Genomic DNA, 17,797 nt, shown 5'->3' with positions numbered 1-17,797 from the left:
TGACACCAATCACATCACACAGGGAAACTGCTGTTTTTAACTGTATTTTAATTGTATTGTATTTTTATGTTCAAAGAGAAGTGTTTTGGCACCAGAAATCCCTCATGTCCTCCCCAGTGCCAAATTAGAACAGCAGAAGGGCATTGCTTCTGCAGGAATGCACATTATGGAGTATACAACACAGCACGCAGCTTGAGATATACTAGATCGGTCACTTATCGCTTACTTAGTGCTGGTTTTAACAAAGTGTCGCGCAGCATTAAAAGATTCTGCTGTGGCAAACAGACCCGACTTATATACCACCTGAGCCTGTCCTCCTTGTACATTCTGTACAATCCTGTGGCATTCTTAATTTAATGACTGGTCTTATTTGTCTTAATTTATGGATATATGTTGGTGTAGAACCCAGTGTGTGAGGGTGCGGAGGAAGACTCGGGAGGCAGCGGAATTCTAGCAGTCCTCCCGGCTTGCGTTTATTCACACCGAACACTTTCAAGAACTCAATCAAAAAAACAAGCCAACTGAATAGTCTCCATCATGAACTTGCGGCTTTCGCTCCGTTCAACTTCATGCTCCTTGGCATGTGGGTGTGTGTATGTGTCTGTCTTGCACACTCTGTCAGTTCGAGCACTCACTCTCTCTCTGGTTATAGCCATCACTGAAAGCACAAAGAGACACAAATAAGTAGACTGGTGCTAATAAGACACAAGTGAGAATCATCACGCGTTACCTGCTGGTTCACCCCGCCTTCTCTCCATCCACAGCTGATGCTCGACCACACCCCTACTGCCACAGCTTTATTATTTTTTCATATTTAATATTTCTTTAGTTAATGCCTTTAATATGAATCCCTGTGTTTCACTTTTTCATTTGTGTGTGTAATTGAAATAAGCTATTTAAACTTGACAGTGTAATCCTTATATAAAAGTGCTGTAAGTTATTGTGATTGATATGATTTGAAGTAGATCAGTCGAGGTTTATATTAGTTAGTCTTCTTGTGTATGAATTTAGACATACTCAGGAGCACAAGTAGTATATAAAGGCTTTTCGGAAATTATGGAATTTTCGTGAATGCCAAGTTTCTTTTGTAAATACTCCTATGAATGATTTATGAATGAATCTGTTCATAACCAGCTTGATAAATGTACTTGTATACACACTAAATTGAGGTTCAACAAATATGCCTAATTGTACACACAACTGGTGTAAGTAAAATACATTTATATTTGTATTTAAATACAAATACACCCCCAATAAACCACGTATAGTACAGTGTGTATGTGGCACTTCAACACAGAAAAAAAAGAAATCCTTTTCTTAGTGATACAGGGAAATTCATTCATGCATTCATCTTTAGTAACCACTTTTTATCCTGGTCAGGGTAGTTGTGGATTGCAGGGCGCAAGGTGGGAGAATTCACGGGAGACGGGATGCCAGTCCATCGCAGGGCACACGGGGAAATGCAAAAAAAAAAAAAAAAAAAAAAAAGAAAAAGACCTTTTCTTAGGTGGAAAAAGAATTTTGATTAGTAAATTGGAAATGCATTTATGCTTCTGGGTGCCATGTCCAGCTGGGTCGAGCTCCCAACTTACAGCAGAAATTTATTTGTATAGCTTTCAGGAGTGGGTCAGATAATCTGCCAATGAACCACTCAGAGCTTACAGCTAAGAAATAGGTCTGGTTGCTAAAACACGCTTTCTTCAAAAGACACAACTCTTAACATCCTCCAAAGAAGTGAGAATGGCCGTATTCTTTAATGTGCTGATACTGTTAAACGTTTATGGGATCTGAACCTAACCATAAACGTGTATGCATTAAACAGTTACTACATTTAATCAAAAAGCAGTAATGAATTTCAGAGTTAATTTGGTTTATTAGTGGTCCAGACTCACAATTAATTAAAACCTTATACAAAGCACTTCTTAGCCAACGTATTCCACTCGCGGATTTTGCGCACACACACACACACACACACACACACACACACATATGTCTTTGTCAAGGAAGACCGAGTGCTTATTGATTTGAGGAAGGGTGAAAGCCTTAGAAAGGGAAAAGAAATAATGTGTCACCTTCAGGAAGGCAAATAATATGCAGTTATCATTTCATAAGTTATAATGGGGTAGTGATTTATCTGATTGCGTGGTGTAATTATTAGCATATCACACATTATTTTAATTAATTTAATGAATGAAGTTCTTTATCATTTTGGAATATTCCAGACCACTCACTTTATTGGGAGATCAGATCAGAGCTCTGCACAGCTCAGTGGTTTCCTCTGCACTATATTCCTCTCAAGTAATCATCAAACCCTTTAAGAGCTTAATCAATCAGTCATTGTGAGAATGAATGTGAGAGGTCACTCCATGGGTCTACAGGGTCTAGCATGGTATGGGCATGAGATGCATTATCTGAGCTTGTCTAGAGGTCAGAGGTCTTTGTCTTGTGACATGGAAGGCTGAGTTATTTGTTGTGTGTGGTAATCAATCCCAGTGAATGCAGTGAGATCATTTTTCAACCGCCCATCCCACAGAGGGATTTTACATCTGGCCATCTTATTATGAGGGAAGAAACCAGTAGGTTGTGGCTCAGTGGTTAAAGCTTTGGGCTACTGATCAGTACGTTGTGTGTTAAAATCTTAGCATCACCAAGCTGCCACAGTTGGGTCCATGAAAAAGGCCATTAATTCTCATCTGCTCAGTTGTATCCCGTCTAAATTATAAGTCACTTCAGAGGAAAAAAAAAGCTAAATGTGTAGTGAAGTGGCCTTCAAGGACTGGGAGTAAAACAACTACAGTAGACTAAATCCACTACTCATGTATCTTGCATTTCTGAGTTGTATTCCATCTTTCTGTTTAGTTAACAACACAGAGGAAGTGGGACCCCTCCAAACTGTGAACATCACCAACCCAGATACAAATAAATGGCACCTCAGGGACCTGGAGCCTGTTAGCCGCTACAGGTTCTACCTGTATTACTGCACACAAACAGGCTGTGGCCCAGCGACTAGTGAGGAGTACATCACCATCCCAGAAGCACGTGAGTACCAGGGCGTAGCCGTTATGAGAATGAGCCTCCCGCATGGATCCCGGCTTACACGGCAGAGATCTTGGTCCTCTGATATGGATGGCCGAGCCACTTGTTTCTGGTCATCCATCCATGCCAGAGGATGTTCATTTTACCCTCTCGCTCCACCATGCTTTTCATATGCCCATCTATGCACTTCTTTATTGCTAAACAATATCATAGCAGTGTGGGAGCAGGAACATTCATCACTGTCAAGGAAGACCAAGTGCTTATTGATTTAGGGGAAGGGTGAAAGCTTTAGAAAGGGAAAAGAAATAATATGTCACCTCCAGGAAGGGAAATAATATGTAGTTATCATTTCATATTGGTAATGATGTAGTGATCAACTAAATGTGCCAGAACATGTGCTGTGTGGAATTCACTGTTTTTACATATTAACAAAAAAAAAAGATCGATAAAAAGCTATTCATTATTTTTACTTGACTGGGGATTCACATAGTCGCAGCAAAGATATCATGAGAGCCATAAGCTTATAGCTTTGCATTTATATATGGCATAATATTAAAGAACAGACAGGAAATTGAATTGCCTATTTCATATGCAGTTTGATATCTTATTTCCTTTATCAGCAACAGACCATTAGACGGACTGTAGGATTGTCAGGAGGAGAGGAAAGCAGGAATATAAGTCTTATGTGCTGTAATGTAAACTCAGTGTTCAGCAGTATTACAGGGAACAATTTGTACATCCCAATTTGTAAGAGCTCAGCATTCCTCCATGCCTGCTGCTAGGGTGCGTTTCTTTACAAGGCCCTGGTAATTTGCATTGCTTTCAAAAGAAAGTAGATGCTATTTACTTTCAATGTATGCTGTCTTTAACAAGCTGTCTCTTTCATGCTTTTTTGTTGTTTTTATGTTTTTTTTTTTTTTTTTTTTATTTGCCAGCTTCAACAGATGTGCCCTCTTTCACCATCAGTATGAAGTCTTCTTTATTCCATAGATGTAGATTTAGTGATAGTAGTGGTAGCATTAGTGGTACTTTAGATTACTAAATTAGCAATGCTAAATAAAATGGAAGTTTTGCCTTTTAATAACAGTTAAATAAAGTAGTTTTTTGTGTGTTTGCTTGTAATGCTTGTCTTGAAAAAAAGACACTGTCACTCAGAACACTATTGTGTTAAAAAGGGGCAACAAATCTAATTATCAGATACAACTCTTCTTTCATAGATGAGAAAGGCCATTAAATTTAGAAATATCCTCCAATCACAACTTTATCAACTAACACTCTAGTAAATCTAATAATGAACTCGGCAGAGTCCTTGTTTCCATCAAATAACTCTTAGATTGTTCTTGTCTTTAATAGTTCTTCAGTTCACTAGAGTCCATTTTGGTAGCATGCATGGATTAATTAACTTAAAGCCTAGTAGAAACTTTACTAAAATAAACTATAGTGGACAAACTCAAGATCTTATTTTTCTTTTCAGGACAGTCCAGAACTCATTTGACTCCAAGAAAACCTTCTGTCTCCCCTGTGGCTAAAGCCACACTTTCTTCTATAGGTATTAAACATGAGTCCATATTTAAAGTTAGTCACATATTGTCCAAAATAGATGGGCAATACATGACTAATTAGCTTATTAAAAAAAATGCATTTTAAAAAAATGCTAATATTTTTTTAGTGGGATGTAGACATAGTATTTTCCTCCTTGTCTACTGTTAAAAGCTGAACCCTCAGAGTCAAGAGATTGTTACATTTCCACTGCCCGTAACTGATCAAATGTGAAGCACAGATAGGCCATGCTTTGTTAAGCTGGTGGAAAAGCTTTAGTGGCACAATCCCAAGCAAACAGCCAGCATCTGAAGGGTAAGGACTTCTCATGTGTGACAGTTGGGGATATCAGCTAGAGAGGTGAAAGACAGAGCTACATAGAGAGTCAGCTGCCACTACTTAAGTGGATAAATGGAAGCAGTTGAAAGCTGTGGATCAGAACGTTTTCTTTGCTCCCATGGCTTTTGGTGTTTTTTGGCCCGGCGTGAGGGCTTCTCCTATACTGCTGTGCTGGCAGATGCTTCCTGTCTCATTTAATCCCACTCTCCAGCAGCAAATGACAAAGACCCAGCCAGCAGCACTCGATATTTATAGCCCCCCACTCCATTTTTTTTTTACTTGTGACATGAAAGCATCAGAGTGAACTGCGATTTACGCGAATTGCTGCTGTGACAGGGAGAAAAGAAACACGTCTGAAATTAGTGGGTGACATTTTCGAATGGTGCGTTGGGAGAGAATGTGTGCCAGAAGCTATGTAACGCAGAAACACTAGGCCTGAGGGAAGAGTGTGATGGATGTGATTATCATGTCTGGTCATGAGGGAAGACGTTTCCATGAGTGAGATGTAGATTAAATGGTGCTGACAGCTCAAGACACTTTGCCTAATTGGGACACCCAAAAATGGTGAAAACAATTAGCCGGTGTGCTGATGTTAGACCATGTACTGTGTGTTGTAGTGCCTACCATAAAAAAAAAAAAAAAAAAAAAAAAAACATGAAGTGCTTACCGTATAGATTGGGTTCTTTTTTCCTTATTTTGTGTAATATGGCTTCCTTATTATTTAGTATGTATGGTTGGTGTAGATTCCTGAAACTTAGCTCAAGCTGGTTGTTAATTAAAATGCCCAATCAGTAACCTACATCTCTGAGCCAAATAAGTTATAAAAATAAATTATATATAGCCAAATAAATTATTCATTTAGTTACAAGAGGCTTAAAACTTTCAGCACAATAGAGAAACTAAAAGATGCTCAAAAAAACATGCCTTAGGAACAGGGTTTATAATTTTGCTTCAGTGTTTTACAGCCATTTTTCTTTTAGTGATGTTACTTTAAAAGTAGTCCATCCTGTCTGTTCTTCATATTTTGCTGTATTAATGCACTCAGCAATGTTCCCTAGCATCAATAGCACAGATGCTGCTTTTATGCTAATATGCTACATTTTATTCATGTCCTTTCTTTAAGAGGTCCACATACAGAAAACTATCCCTCTCCCCTCCTGAAACAAACGATCACAACTTTTTTTCTTGAACACAGATCTCTCTTGACATACACTAACCACATTTTGTTCTTTGTCTTGCCATGCTATTTTTCTTTCCCTCTTTTTCCTGTCAGCACCCACTGTGTTGAACATTAGTGCCTCAGTTAGCGACAACTTTGCAAATATCAGCTGGATTCTGGGGAAGGATCAAATGGATTCAGAGTTATATGTTGCATATATGAAAAACCGTAAGCCCATCTTACCATTCTTCATAGCTTACAAGGCTGATACTAGTGCTGGGCGATTTTCTCGATTAATTCGGTTAATTCGAATCAGTATTTTAACACGATTTGCAAAATGTTCTAATGGAGATATATACATAATTAAAATTTTAATTAAAATATCCATAAATGCTATTTAAAAGTTTAAAACAATACAAAGGAAAAACACAGCCTTGGCAGCCAAGGACTGAGCTCTTAGCAAACAAAGGTTCAAATATCACTTCAGAGATATGGAATTGGTTTGAAAAGTCAGATGAACAAGTTTACGTACAATATAATGCTGCATTACATCCTAAGCGGTAATTCGCCAGTTGGAATGACGTCATTTTCGACCTTGGCACGTTCAACGTCAAATCAACATGTTTTGTTAGTGACAAGCTAGGCAGGTAACTCAGATGAGTGATGTATATTTTCTTTCTCAAACAGCAAACAGTATAGTCAGTGTTTTAGATTTAATGAATATATCTGTATGTTGATTAATCTATGGCTAATATTTGTATGTACAATATAAATCATTTAAGAAGTTTTACTTTGTGTATTTCTGATGCTGTGCGCAGCCATGTTGATTTGACGTCCCTCCATAAACGGGGAAGGAACTCGGATTTGAGAAGAATACCCCTGAGAAGTTGATTTCTCAGTTGCGGTGACATTTCATGTCATGAAAGACATGGTATCCATTTACTCTGTTGAGAAACAAGGGTTCACTAAGTTGGGCAAAAATAGTAATAGCGCTATCTATAGCAAATAGTGCAATTTTTTTTTAAAAAAGTATCCTTTCTTTTAATATCTTTTACATATTTAAAATATGTAAAAGAACCATTGTTTGCACTATTTGCTATAGATGGTGATGTTACTATTTTTCCAAAGTCAATTAAAAAACTTTTTTTTTTCAATTGCATTATGTAAGGAAAAAAAATCAACATCATAATCGAGAATTATGATTTATCCATTAAGTTGATAAACAATTAAGATTTTTTTTTTGCAATATCGCCCAGCCCTAGCTGATACTATACTTTAATTTTTAGGTTTATACAAGTCACAAAGTCAAAGTAAATATAAAGTACCCACTGATTATAAAGCATCCTCATAAAATTGATTATTTAGATATTATTTTGCTTTTGACATTCTTACTGCTAACATTCACATTTTTAAATCCTAAATTATTGTTTCTGGCTTAGTAACACCTTACTAACCCCTTTATTTAATTAATACTAACTTCATGTTTCTGGCTTACTAACCCCTTCCTAACCCTTCCCTGGTTATGCACCTTCTGTAGGTGAAGGTAACTGGAAGATATCTGAGGCCGTTAACTCCTCTAAGACTTTCCTGGTCATTAAGGAGCTGGAGCCTGGGACAGAATATACAGTACGCGTTATGGCTAAAAGCTGGCATGATAGTTCTAGCATTTTTGAAGATGTTATCAGGACCAGGGCCAAAGGTGAGGGGAGGGGTTCTCTGCCAACAAGCGTCCCATCACCATGTCATTGTCCTTGAACAAACTTCTCATCTGTGACCTATTACATGTTAATCTCTAAATGTTACCAGCTCAGTGAAAAGGAATTTTTTTCAACATCTTAAATTGATTAATTGTACAAGCAGGTTGGCTGTTAATTATTAATTAACTGTTATATTTCCATTCTGCTAGTCTGCACATTGATAAGTTGGTGTAAAAATGGCTTTGTCAATATAAACAGTCAATAGCACAAGAAGGTCCAGCAAAATTTTGTGAACAAATTGTTGTGTTCCTCAGGTTTGGCCAGCATTCACAGTGGAATTTCAAATCAGGGCTGGTTTATTGGACTGATGTGTGCTGTGGCTTTACTTACGCTCATCGTGCTCATCGCCTGCTTTGTAAACAGGAACAAAGGAGGGAAGTACTCGGGTAAGGACCTGCATCAAATGCACCTCCGTCAACCTTTTTGTGTTCATTTACAACCAGGAGCCAATTACCCATGGGCATAGCAGCTTAGGAGAGAGATAGATAGATGGACAGATGATAGATCGCAAAGAAAGAACCTCTGAACAGAGCTACAAAAAAGAATTACTGATGTCTGAAAGAGAGAATCACGGCAGGGGGTTGGGGGCTTGACAAGAAACAGCATTCAGGAAATTTAACAGCATAAAATAAGTCTTTCCAAAAAAAAATCTTTCAAATTAGGCAAAAATCGATTTTAAATGCTAAAAATGAAATTTACCATAACTTACTAGTAAAAAGCTATAAAAAAAACCCTGCCTTTATAAATCATACTGTTCTAAATATTTCCTATAAGAAGAGCCAGGCTCACAGTAATCAGTCACTGCTATTATTTATTATATACCAAGTTGTACTAGGTATTAGCCCGAACTTATTGTTACCAGTATAGCTTTTACATCTTGGCAACAGTAATTGACTACACAGGATGGATCTATCCACATAAAAGCATTTACGCTTTAATTTATTGGTTCATTTACCTTAATAGTTGTGTTAATGAAATTAAAAGAACTAAATTTATCCCCCTTTCTGTAGTGAAAGAGAAGGAAGATCTCCATCCAGACTTGGAGTCTCAAGGCATAAATGATGACACTTTCTGTGAATACAGGTAGGCCAAGTTGAAAGTCACTACATATAGAAATGATGTAACCCTGTCAACTTCTTTTCTTGTGGCTTAAAAAAATCCTTGAGAGGTGGGGCCTCCATGGATTGGACTTGTTGTCCAGCACATCCCACACAAATCTGGGGAATTTGGAGGCCAAGTCAACACCTTGAACTCTTTGTCATATTCCTCAAACAAGGGTGCATTATCCTGCTGAAAGAGGCCACTGCTATTAGGGAATATTGTTGCCATGAAGGGGTGTACTGGGTCTGCAACAATGTTTAGGTAGGTGGTACGTGTAAGAGTAACATCTACATGAATGACAGGACCCAAAGTTTCCCAGAAGAACATTGCCCAAAGCATCACACCGCCTCCACCGGCTTGCATTCTTCCCATAGTGCATCCTGGTGCCATCTCTTCCCCAGGTATGCGATGCACACGCATCTGGCCATCCACATGATGTAAAAGAAAATGTGATTCATCAGACCAGGCCACCTTCTTCCATTGCTCCATGGTCCAGTACTGATGCTTACGTGCCCATTGTAGGCACTTTCGGCGGTGGACAGGGGTCAGCATGGGCACTCTGACCAGTCTGCGGCTACACAGGACCATGCCATGCACTGAGTCTTCTGACACCTTTCTATCATAGCCAGCATTACCTTTTTCAGCAATTTATGCTACAGTAGCTCTTCTGTGGGATCGGACAAGATGGGCTAGCCTTCGCTCCCCACTGGCATTACTGAGCCTTGGGCATCAATGACCCTGTTGCTGGTTAACCGGTTGTCCTTCCTTGGACCACTTTTGGTAGGTACTATCCACTGCATAACCATTGCCCACTTTTCCTGCTTCCAGCACATCAACTTCAAGAACTGACTGTTCACTTTCTGCCTAATATATCCTACCCCTTGACAGGTGCCAATGTAATGAGATAATCAATGTTATTCACTTCACCTTTCAGTGGTTTTAATGTTATTGCTGATCAGTATATATATATATATATATATATATATATATATATATATATATATATATATATATATATATATATATATATATATATATATAGTCATGTCCGGAAGTATTTGGACAATGACAGAGTTTTTGTGATTTTGCCTTTACACCATCTGTATACATGGATCTGAAATAAAACAATCAAGATGTGATCGAAGTGTAGACTTTCAGCTTTATTTTAAGAGGTTCCACAAAAATATTGTATTTACCATTTAGGAATTACAGACATTTTAAGCAAAGTCCTTCCATTTTCAGGGGCTCAAAGGTATTTGGACAATTGACTGACAAGAAGTTAATTGACCAGGTCTGGTCCATTTCCTCATTGCTTCAAGACAAATGAAGCAGGTAAAAGGTCTGGTGTTGATATCAGGTATTGAGTTGGCATTTGGCAGCTGTTCGACTGGAGCTACCAACATGAAGTCCAAGGAGATCTCAATGCAAGTAAAGGAGGCCATCATTAGGCTGAAAAAACAACAAAATCTATAAGAGAGATAGCAAAAACCTTAGGTGTGGCCAAATCAACAGTTGGGTACATTCTTAAAAAGAAAGAATGCACTGGTGAGCTCAACAACATCGAAAGACCTTGAAGACCACGGAAGACAACTAAAGTGTATGATCACAGAATCCTTTCCTTGGTGAAGAAAAACCCCTTCACAACATCAACAGAAGTCAAGAATACTCTGGAGAAGGTAGGCGTATCATTGTCAAAATCTACAATCAAGAGATGCCTTCATGAATGTAAATACAGAGGGTTACAACAAGGTGCAAACCACTGGTAACATTCAAGAACAGGAAAGCCAGATTAGACTTTGCCAGAAAACATCTAAAAAAGTCTCCCATGTTCTGGAATAAGTTTCTTTGGACTGATTAAACCAAGATTAACTTGTACCAGAATGATGGGAAGAGAAAAATATGGCGAAAGAAAGGAACAGCTCATGATCCAACGTATACCACATAACATGGTGGAGGCAGTGTTATGGCATGGGCATGTATGGCTGCCAATGGAACGGGCTCACTGTTGTTTATTGATGATGTGATTGCTGACAGAAGTAGCAAGATGAATTCTGAGGTGTATTGGGCTATACTCTCTGCTTACACTCAGCCAAACGCTACAAAACTGATAGGACGCCGCTTCACAGTGCAGGTCGATAATGACCCTAAACATACTGTGAAAGCAACTCAAGCCTTTTTGAAGGCAAAGAAATGGAATATTCTTCAATGGCCAAGTCAGTCGCCTGATCTCATCCCAATAGAGCATGCTTTTCACTTACTGAAGACAAGACTGAAGGCAGAAAGACCCACAAACAAGCAGCAACTGAAGGTGGCTGCAGTGAAGGCCTGGCAAAGCATCTCCAGGGAGGAAACTCAGAATTTGAGTTTTGAGAACATGGGCTCCAGACTTCAGGCAGTCATTGACTGCAAAGGATTTTCATCCAAGTATTAAAATTATGGTTATATTTACAATTACAACCCGAATTCTGGAAATGTTGGGACATTTTTTACATTTGAATAAAATGAAAACTAAAAGACTTTCAAATCACATGAGCCAATATTTTATTCACAGTAGAACATAGATAACATAACAAATGTTTAAACGGAGAAATTTTACACTTTTATCCACAAAATGAGCTCATTTCAAATTTGATGCCTGCTACAGGTCTCAAAAAAGTTGGCATGGGGGCAAAGGGCTGAAAAGGCAAGAAATTTGGAAAAGATTCAGCTGGGAGAACATCTAGCAACTAATTAAGTTAATTGACATCAGGTCTGTAACATGATTAGCTATAAAAGGATGTCTTAGAGAAGCAGAGTCTCTCAGAAGTAAAGATGGGCAGAGGATCTCCAATCTGTGAAAGAGTGCGTAAAACTCTTTGTGGAATACTTGAAAAACAACGTTCCTCAACGTCAAATTGCAAAGGCTTTGCAAATCTCATCATCTACAGTGCATAACATCATCAAAAGATTCAGAGAAACTGGAGAAATCTCTGTGCCTAAGGGACGAGGCCGAAGACCTTTGTTGGATGCTCGTGGTCTTCAGGCCCTCAGACGACACTGCATCACTCATCGGCATGATTCTGTCATTGACATTACTAAATGGGCCAAGGAATACTTCCGGAAACCACTGTCGGTAAACACAATCCGCGGTGCCATCTGCAGATGCCAACTAAAGCTCTGTCAGGCAAAAAGGAAGCCATATGTGAACATGGTCCAGAAGCGCCGTCGTGTCCTGTGGGCCAAAGCTCATTTAAAATGGACTGTTTCAAAGTGGAAAAGTGTTCTGTGGTCAAACGAGTCCAAATTTGACATTCTTGTTGGAAATCACGGAGGAGGGAGACCTTCCAGAGTGATATCGGCATTCAGTTCAAAAGCCAGCATCTCTGATGGTATGGGGGTGCATAAGTGCATAGGGTATGGGCAGCTTGCATGTTTTGGAAGGTACTATGAATGCTGAAAGGTATATAAAGGTTTTAGAGCAACATATGCTCCCCTCCAGACGACGTCTATTTCAGGGAAGGCCTTGTGTATTTCAGCAGGACAATGCAAAACCACATACTGCAGCTATTACAACAGCATGGCTTCGTAGTAGAAGAGTCCGGGTGCTGAATTGGCCTGCCTGCAGTCCAGATCTTTCACCTATAGAGAACATTTGGCATCATTAAACCAAAAATACGTCAAAGACGACCACGAACTCTTCAGCAGCCGGAAACCTATGTCAGGCAAGAATGGGACCAAATTCCATCATCAAAACTCCAGAAACCTCAAACCTCCAAAACTTCATAACCTCGATGCCTAGGCATCTTCAAACTGTTTTGAAAAGAGGAGGAGATGCTACACCATGGTAAACATGCCCCCATCCCAACTATTTTGAGACCTGTAGCAGGCATCAAATTTGAAATGAGCTCATTTTGTGCATAAAATTGTAAAATTTCTCAGTTTAAACATTTGTTATGTTATCTATGTTATATTCTAAATAAAAGATTGGCTCATTTGATTTGAAATTCTTTTAGTTTTCATTTTATTCAAATTTAAAAAAACGTCCCAACATTTCCAGAATTCGGGTTGTATGTAACTTTGTCCAAATACCTTTGAGCCCCTGAATATGGAGGTACTTTGTAGAAAACGGCTGTAATTCCAAAATGGTAAATGCCATATTTTTGTGGAGCCTATTAAAATAAAGCTGAAAGTCTACACTTCGATCACATCTTGATTGTTTTATTTCAAATCCATTGTGTATATATATGTATACGTGTGTGTGTGTGTGTGTGTGTGTGTGTGAGAGCAGGCCCTGTCCAGTTCAGGTTGCCCATGTGTGCTAAACAAAATCTGGGGAGAAAAAAAAAAAAAAAACTCCACATTGCTCATGTTAAATCAATGCTTTTATTTCCGAGTGCTTGCTATGTAGCTCAAGTGTTGTGACAGAAATTAGGTGTAATTGCATCCCTGTTAAATTGAAACGTGTTTGTTTTTTGGAATGAAACGAAATGGAGTATGCCCAGTCCTCAGCAGGAGATAATGTGGGGGACAATCTGGTATAATTGAAAGGCACTTATCTCCAGGGCAGCGATATCTGTGTTCATTTCATTAATCTTTTAGTGATCCATTTCATAACAGTCTCTCTGAGAGCTCAGTGTGTATAGCCCCACCATCCCAAAATCTAGATCATCCAATACCAAGGACACGAGTGTGGATTTATTTATTTATTTATTTAAAACTTAGAGTTAGAGGTATAAATAGTAGTAGGGGTAAGGGTATGAAATAGTAAGAAAAGTAGTGGTTGTAGTAGTAGTAGCTGTAGTAGTGGTGGAATAGTAGAAATAGTAGTACTTACTAGTAGGAGTACTAGTGGGAATAGTATTAGTTAGTATTATTAGTAGTAATAGTAGTAGTAGAAGGGGGTGAAGGAAGAGGAACAGAAAATAGTTCATTCAGCTCATCATACTACCGTGAGTGCCCAGTACAAAATACTACCACAAATTCATACACTTTAAATTTCTTCCTCCACAAATCAGACTAAATGAATCCACCAACAGTCTTAAGCAGGTGTTGCTGTAACCTCTCACACACCTGCAGGTCCTCATAAATAGGACATAAATAGCAATTTCTTGTACATTAAATTACTCATGTACAGCCTTCTTTTTTCCTTCTCAAGTTTTCCTTATGTATCACATTCAAAAGTCATATATTCCTTTTCACTTAGACTATTTTGCCCCTACGTCTGAAAAGGATGGATGAGTATGACATTGAAACAAACGGATAAGCAGCTATGGATCATGATTCTAGCTGGTCCAGCTTAAAAATTGCAAGAACATCCTATTTAAAGGTATTCTTTATGCAGAACCCAACCTACGACTGTAAAGGGAAATTTGAGCCAAACATGATAATGTGGTTAACATTGCAATCTGTTGCCAGTAGGCATCATCTTAATTGCACTATGCCAAGTGTTCCCTAGCTGTTTTCATTCATTCTTGTTAACCTTATTGTTTAGGGGCACATAATTCATTTAACCACTAAAACCCTCAGGATCCATCAGTGGATCTGGACTTCAATCCTCCCTCTCATAACTACATAATAGGGTTGTAACCATACACAAAATTTAAATTGGATATGATACGATACACTTTTCATACAGCAAAAATAAGCACTGACTGCTTGAATATGTGTCTTAGGTTTCTATTTGCAATTGATTAAAACATTCAACATTATAATAGTACAGTAATTCAAACTTAATAATGACACAGTGCTTATGTGATCCAGACTATTAGCAGCATATAATTAAATAAAAGCTGTGCATTAACAAAATGAAACATGGCTAAGTAAACAATGGCTCTCCGGCCAGGCTTCCACTGGTGTGCAGGGTTGCCAGGTCTCAGCAAAATTTCCACCGCACCTACTTCTCTAAAACTGTGCAAAAAAAAAGTTTAAATGTTTATTACACATCATGTAATATAAGTGATATTTTATGATGGATAAAACTACTTTATTGTGCAGTCCGTTGAATGTATTGTTCAATATGCAGACATATCGAACAGAGAACCTTGTATCGAATGATACCATACAATATGTTTACTATTAGTTAAATCTGTACTTACCGAATAAATATGCTTTAAGATTAATAACTGAGACTTAAGCTGACATTTAAGGGGATAAAGTCGACCAGAAACTGCAGTCCTGTTCAGTCATTTCTGTTTTTTGTTTGTTTCTTTTTTTTTTTTTTTTTTTTCAACCTAGTGATAATGATGAGAAGCCGCTGAAAGGCAGCCAGCACTCACTATCTGGAGACCTGAAGCGAGGGGACAGTGGGGACAGCATAGTGGACTATGGCGATGAGGATGCACAGTTTAACGAGGATGGATCCTTTATTGGAGAATATGCTGGACAGAAGGAAAGGGCATCCATGGAAATCAAAGGAACATCTCAGAGCAAAGCATGAAAGGACAAATCCTATTTGATATTGCTTACAGATATTTGGCACAGGGACAAAAAAGGGAAAAATTGACATAATCCCCTCAAATATGACTTTTGGTTAAAAAAAAAATATACAGTAATTCATGTGTTTATTGTCAATCATGCTCTCATTCTTATGTTATTTTATAAGGTTTAGTTTCACACAAATTGTAACAGATCATTCAATCATTTTCAGCTGTATATAGATGTCAGGTATTCTTTTTATATTTTTGAAATGATGTCAAAGCTGCCAAGAATATGTTCATTTTTGTTGTTATGTTTTTTTGTTGTTTTGTTTTTTGTAAAGGGAGTCTTGGTAATCCTAATGTAAAATAAGAGAAAAAAAAAAGGAGACGTTCCAGTCTTAATTTGTTATGCACTGTGAGGTCTCTGGGGTCTCTGCATTGTCTTCTTGTAGTCAAGCAAATTTTCTGTTAGAGTATGAAACTATGTTTTTTTTTCCCTCTTTTATTTTCTAGGCAAATATTATTGACATTTTATATTCAGATCTGCATTCATTAAATGTAATTAAATATGTGTACAAAAAGCTGTTCATTAAATTATTTCCCGTTTTAAAAGTATGCAGACTAGAAGACAAAGACAAGATGAGGATTATATAAGCAACTTGTCATTCTTAGTCACTAAGTCTGTAAACATATCCAGTATTCAAGCTACACTAACCAATAGCCATATACAGTGCAATCATTGTTATGTTGTGTTTGCTTCTATTAACTCATTGTAGTTTGAGCAATATACAGTACCATCATGATATGTGAAATATATATTGTAAAAAAAAAGACTTGTGTTATCACCTTTATAATGTTTTCAGCCTTGCATTTAGTATTGTCATATCACAAGGGCTTTACAGAAAAGCAAAAATGCACATATATGCACTCTCTTAGTAAATACTGTTGCAACTGTGGCTCACTTTCACCAGTTGTTAATCTGTGAGAAAATGTAATTCCAGCTGAGCATTTGACCCAACAGACATTCGGCTTGTTCTCGAGTTTTGAGCAATACCATCAGGGTGAACCTCCCAGTTCTAAACACGATATTTAACTAGGCCATTGGATTCACACGTAACTTGACTTACCATAACAGAGTAGAATGGCATTTGAAATGTTAAGTTAAATTTGAATGGCATCAGGCAGCTCCTCTGTACAAACATGTTTGTGTTTGCATGTTTATGGATGTTGAATGATGTTTCGCACAGATTTGACATTAAATTTTATTACTTGTCTTTTTCGGATTTGGTGACTCATAGCTATGACCATTGTTTTTCTTCCTCATTTTACTTTCATTCCAAACTAGCAAAGTCAGATCACTGTGGCCTTCTGTCTTAAATAAACTGGCTAATTGTGCTGTTTTATTTACCTGGTACAAACTCGTATAGCTGCTTTTATTAAGCTCATACAAAAGTATTACAAATTCCCACTCAAACAACTGAAGAAACAACCTTTCCTCTAACAAAAATGATTCTCATAAGAACCTTTTTTCACTATGATAGTATCAGTGGCACCCACTGAATATTGAAAAAAGTCTGTGCATTTTCAATTGCTCCCAGTCTCTAGGAACTCTGATGTTGTCTTTGACTCCATTCACTTTCCCTGGTATAAATATGAGATTGCACATTTTAAAAAATCTCTCTGTAATCTATCACCATGATAAAATCCAAAGAGCTTTCAAAACAAAAGGGACAGTTCTTTGCAGTCTTGCACAAGTCAAGTAAAAGAGTTAGTCATTAGAAAAGGCTCAGTGCTTTTATTCTCTCCAGGGCCGACATATATTAAAAAATACTTTGTTAAAATAAAATGACAGTGTCCTCAAATGTTTAAATTTAATATGTTTATTGCATGACTTATTCATCTTCAGAATGCCAGACTGTGCAAAAATCTTAAAGAAATAGCTCTGCCAAAAAAATCAGTGAAATCAATTCACTAATATCACGTTTTATGTTTTCCTTCAAAGATTTTCACCAAATTATTCCAATTACAGATTCCTAATGAACTGTTTATATGTATCATAAACTGGATACTGTGTAGACAATATTCATTTATATGTATGTATGTATGTACAGTATGTACCATAACAGCGAGTCTGGTCAGAGCATTCAGCCTTTAAATCGAGCTGCTTTCGTTTTGTAACGAGTTTTAAATTATATGCATCTATTGAAAATTATCATTCAAGGGTGAATATTAAATGGATTGTGATGACAGTAAAGTACCATTGTGCTTGTGACTGCAGTAAACAACATTTGCTCATTTACATCATTTACTGTAGAAACTCAACATTTCATGTGTGACTGAAATTCAGGAACACAAGGATACTAGTTGTTGAAAATAACCTGTATATTGCCTTTACTCGTCATGTGTTTTTTCCATGGGTGCGGATTAGTATCATGACCCACCCTAGGTTGCCTCTACAATAAAATCATTGG

The 17,797-nt window shown here is 37.6% G+C and overlaps 1 protein-coding gene across 8 annotated transcripts in view; it reads left to right on the top strand.

Annotated features, from left to right (window-relative positions):
• Positions 1–16,609, top strand: part of chl1b (cell adhesion molecule L1-like b) — an 88,587-nt gene extending 71,978 nt beyond the window's left edge. For 4 of the 8 annotated variants that reach the window (XM_053229327.1, XM_053229329.1, XM_053229331.1 and 1 more), the window contains 8 exons: positions 2,860–3,039; positions 3,972–4,001; positions 4,511–4,585; positions 6,188–6,301; positions 7,611–7,772; positions 8,085–8,216; positions 8,841–8,913; positions 15,145–16,609. In XM_053229327.1, coding sequence (XP_053085302.1) covers positions 2,860–3,039; positions 3,972–4,001; positions 4,511–4,585; positions 6,188–6,301; positions 7,611–7,772; positions 8,085–8,216; positions 8,841–8,913; positions 15,145–15,346 — 968 coding nt within the window. In that variant the 3' untranslated portion in view covers positions 15,347–16,609. The remainder of the gene's footprint in view (positions 1–2,859; positions 3,040–3,971; positions 4,002–4,510; positions 4,586–6,187; positions 6,302–7,610; positions 7,773–8,084; positions 8,217–8,840; positions 8,914–15,144) is intronic. The other 4 variants (XM_026914949.3, XM_053229341.1, XM_053229337.1 and 1 more) reach the window with 4 other exon arrangements.
• The last annotated feature ends 1,188 nt before the right edge of the window (positions 16,610–17,797 follow it).

This window comes from Pangasianodon hypophthalmus, chromosome 2 (genome assembly GCF_027358585.1).
Source record: "Pangasianodon hypophthalmus isolate fPanHyp1 chromosome 2, fPanHyp1.pri, whole genome shotgun sequence".
Taxonomy (NCBI): Eukaryota; Metazoa; Chordata; class Actinopteri; order Siluriformes; family Pangasiidae; genus Pangasianodon; species Pangasianodon hypophthalmus.
Note: the sequence above shows the minus strand (reverse complement) of the source record. Positions and strands in the feature narration are given on the sequence as shown.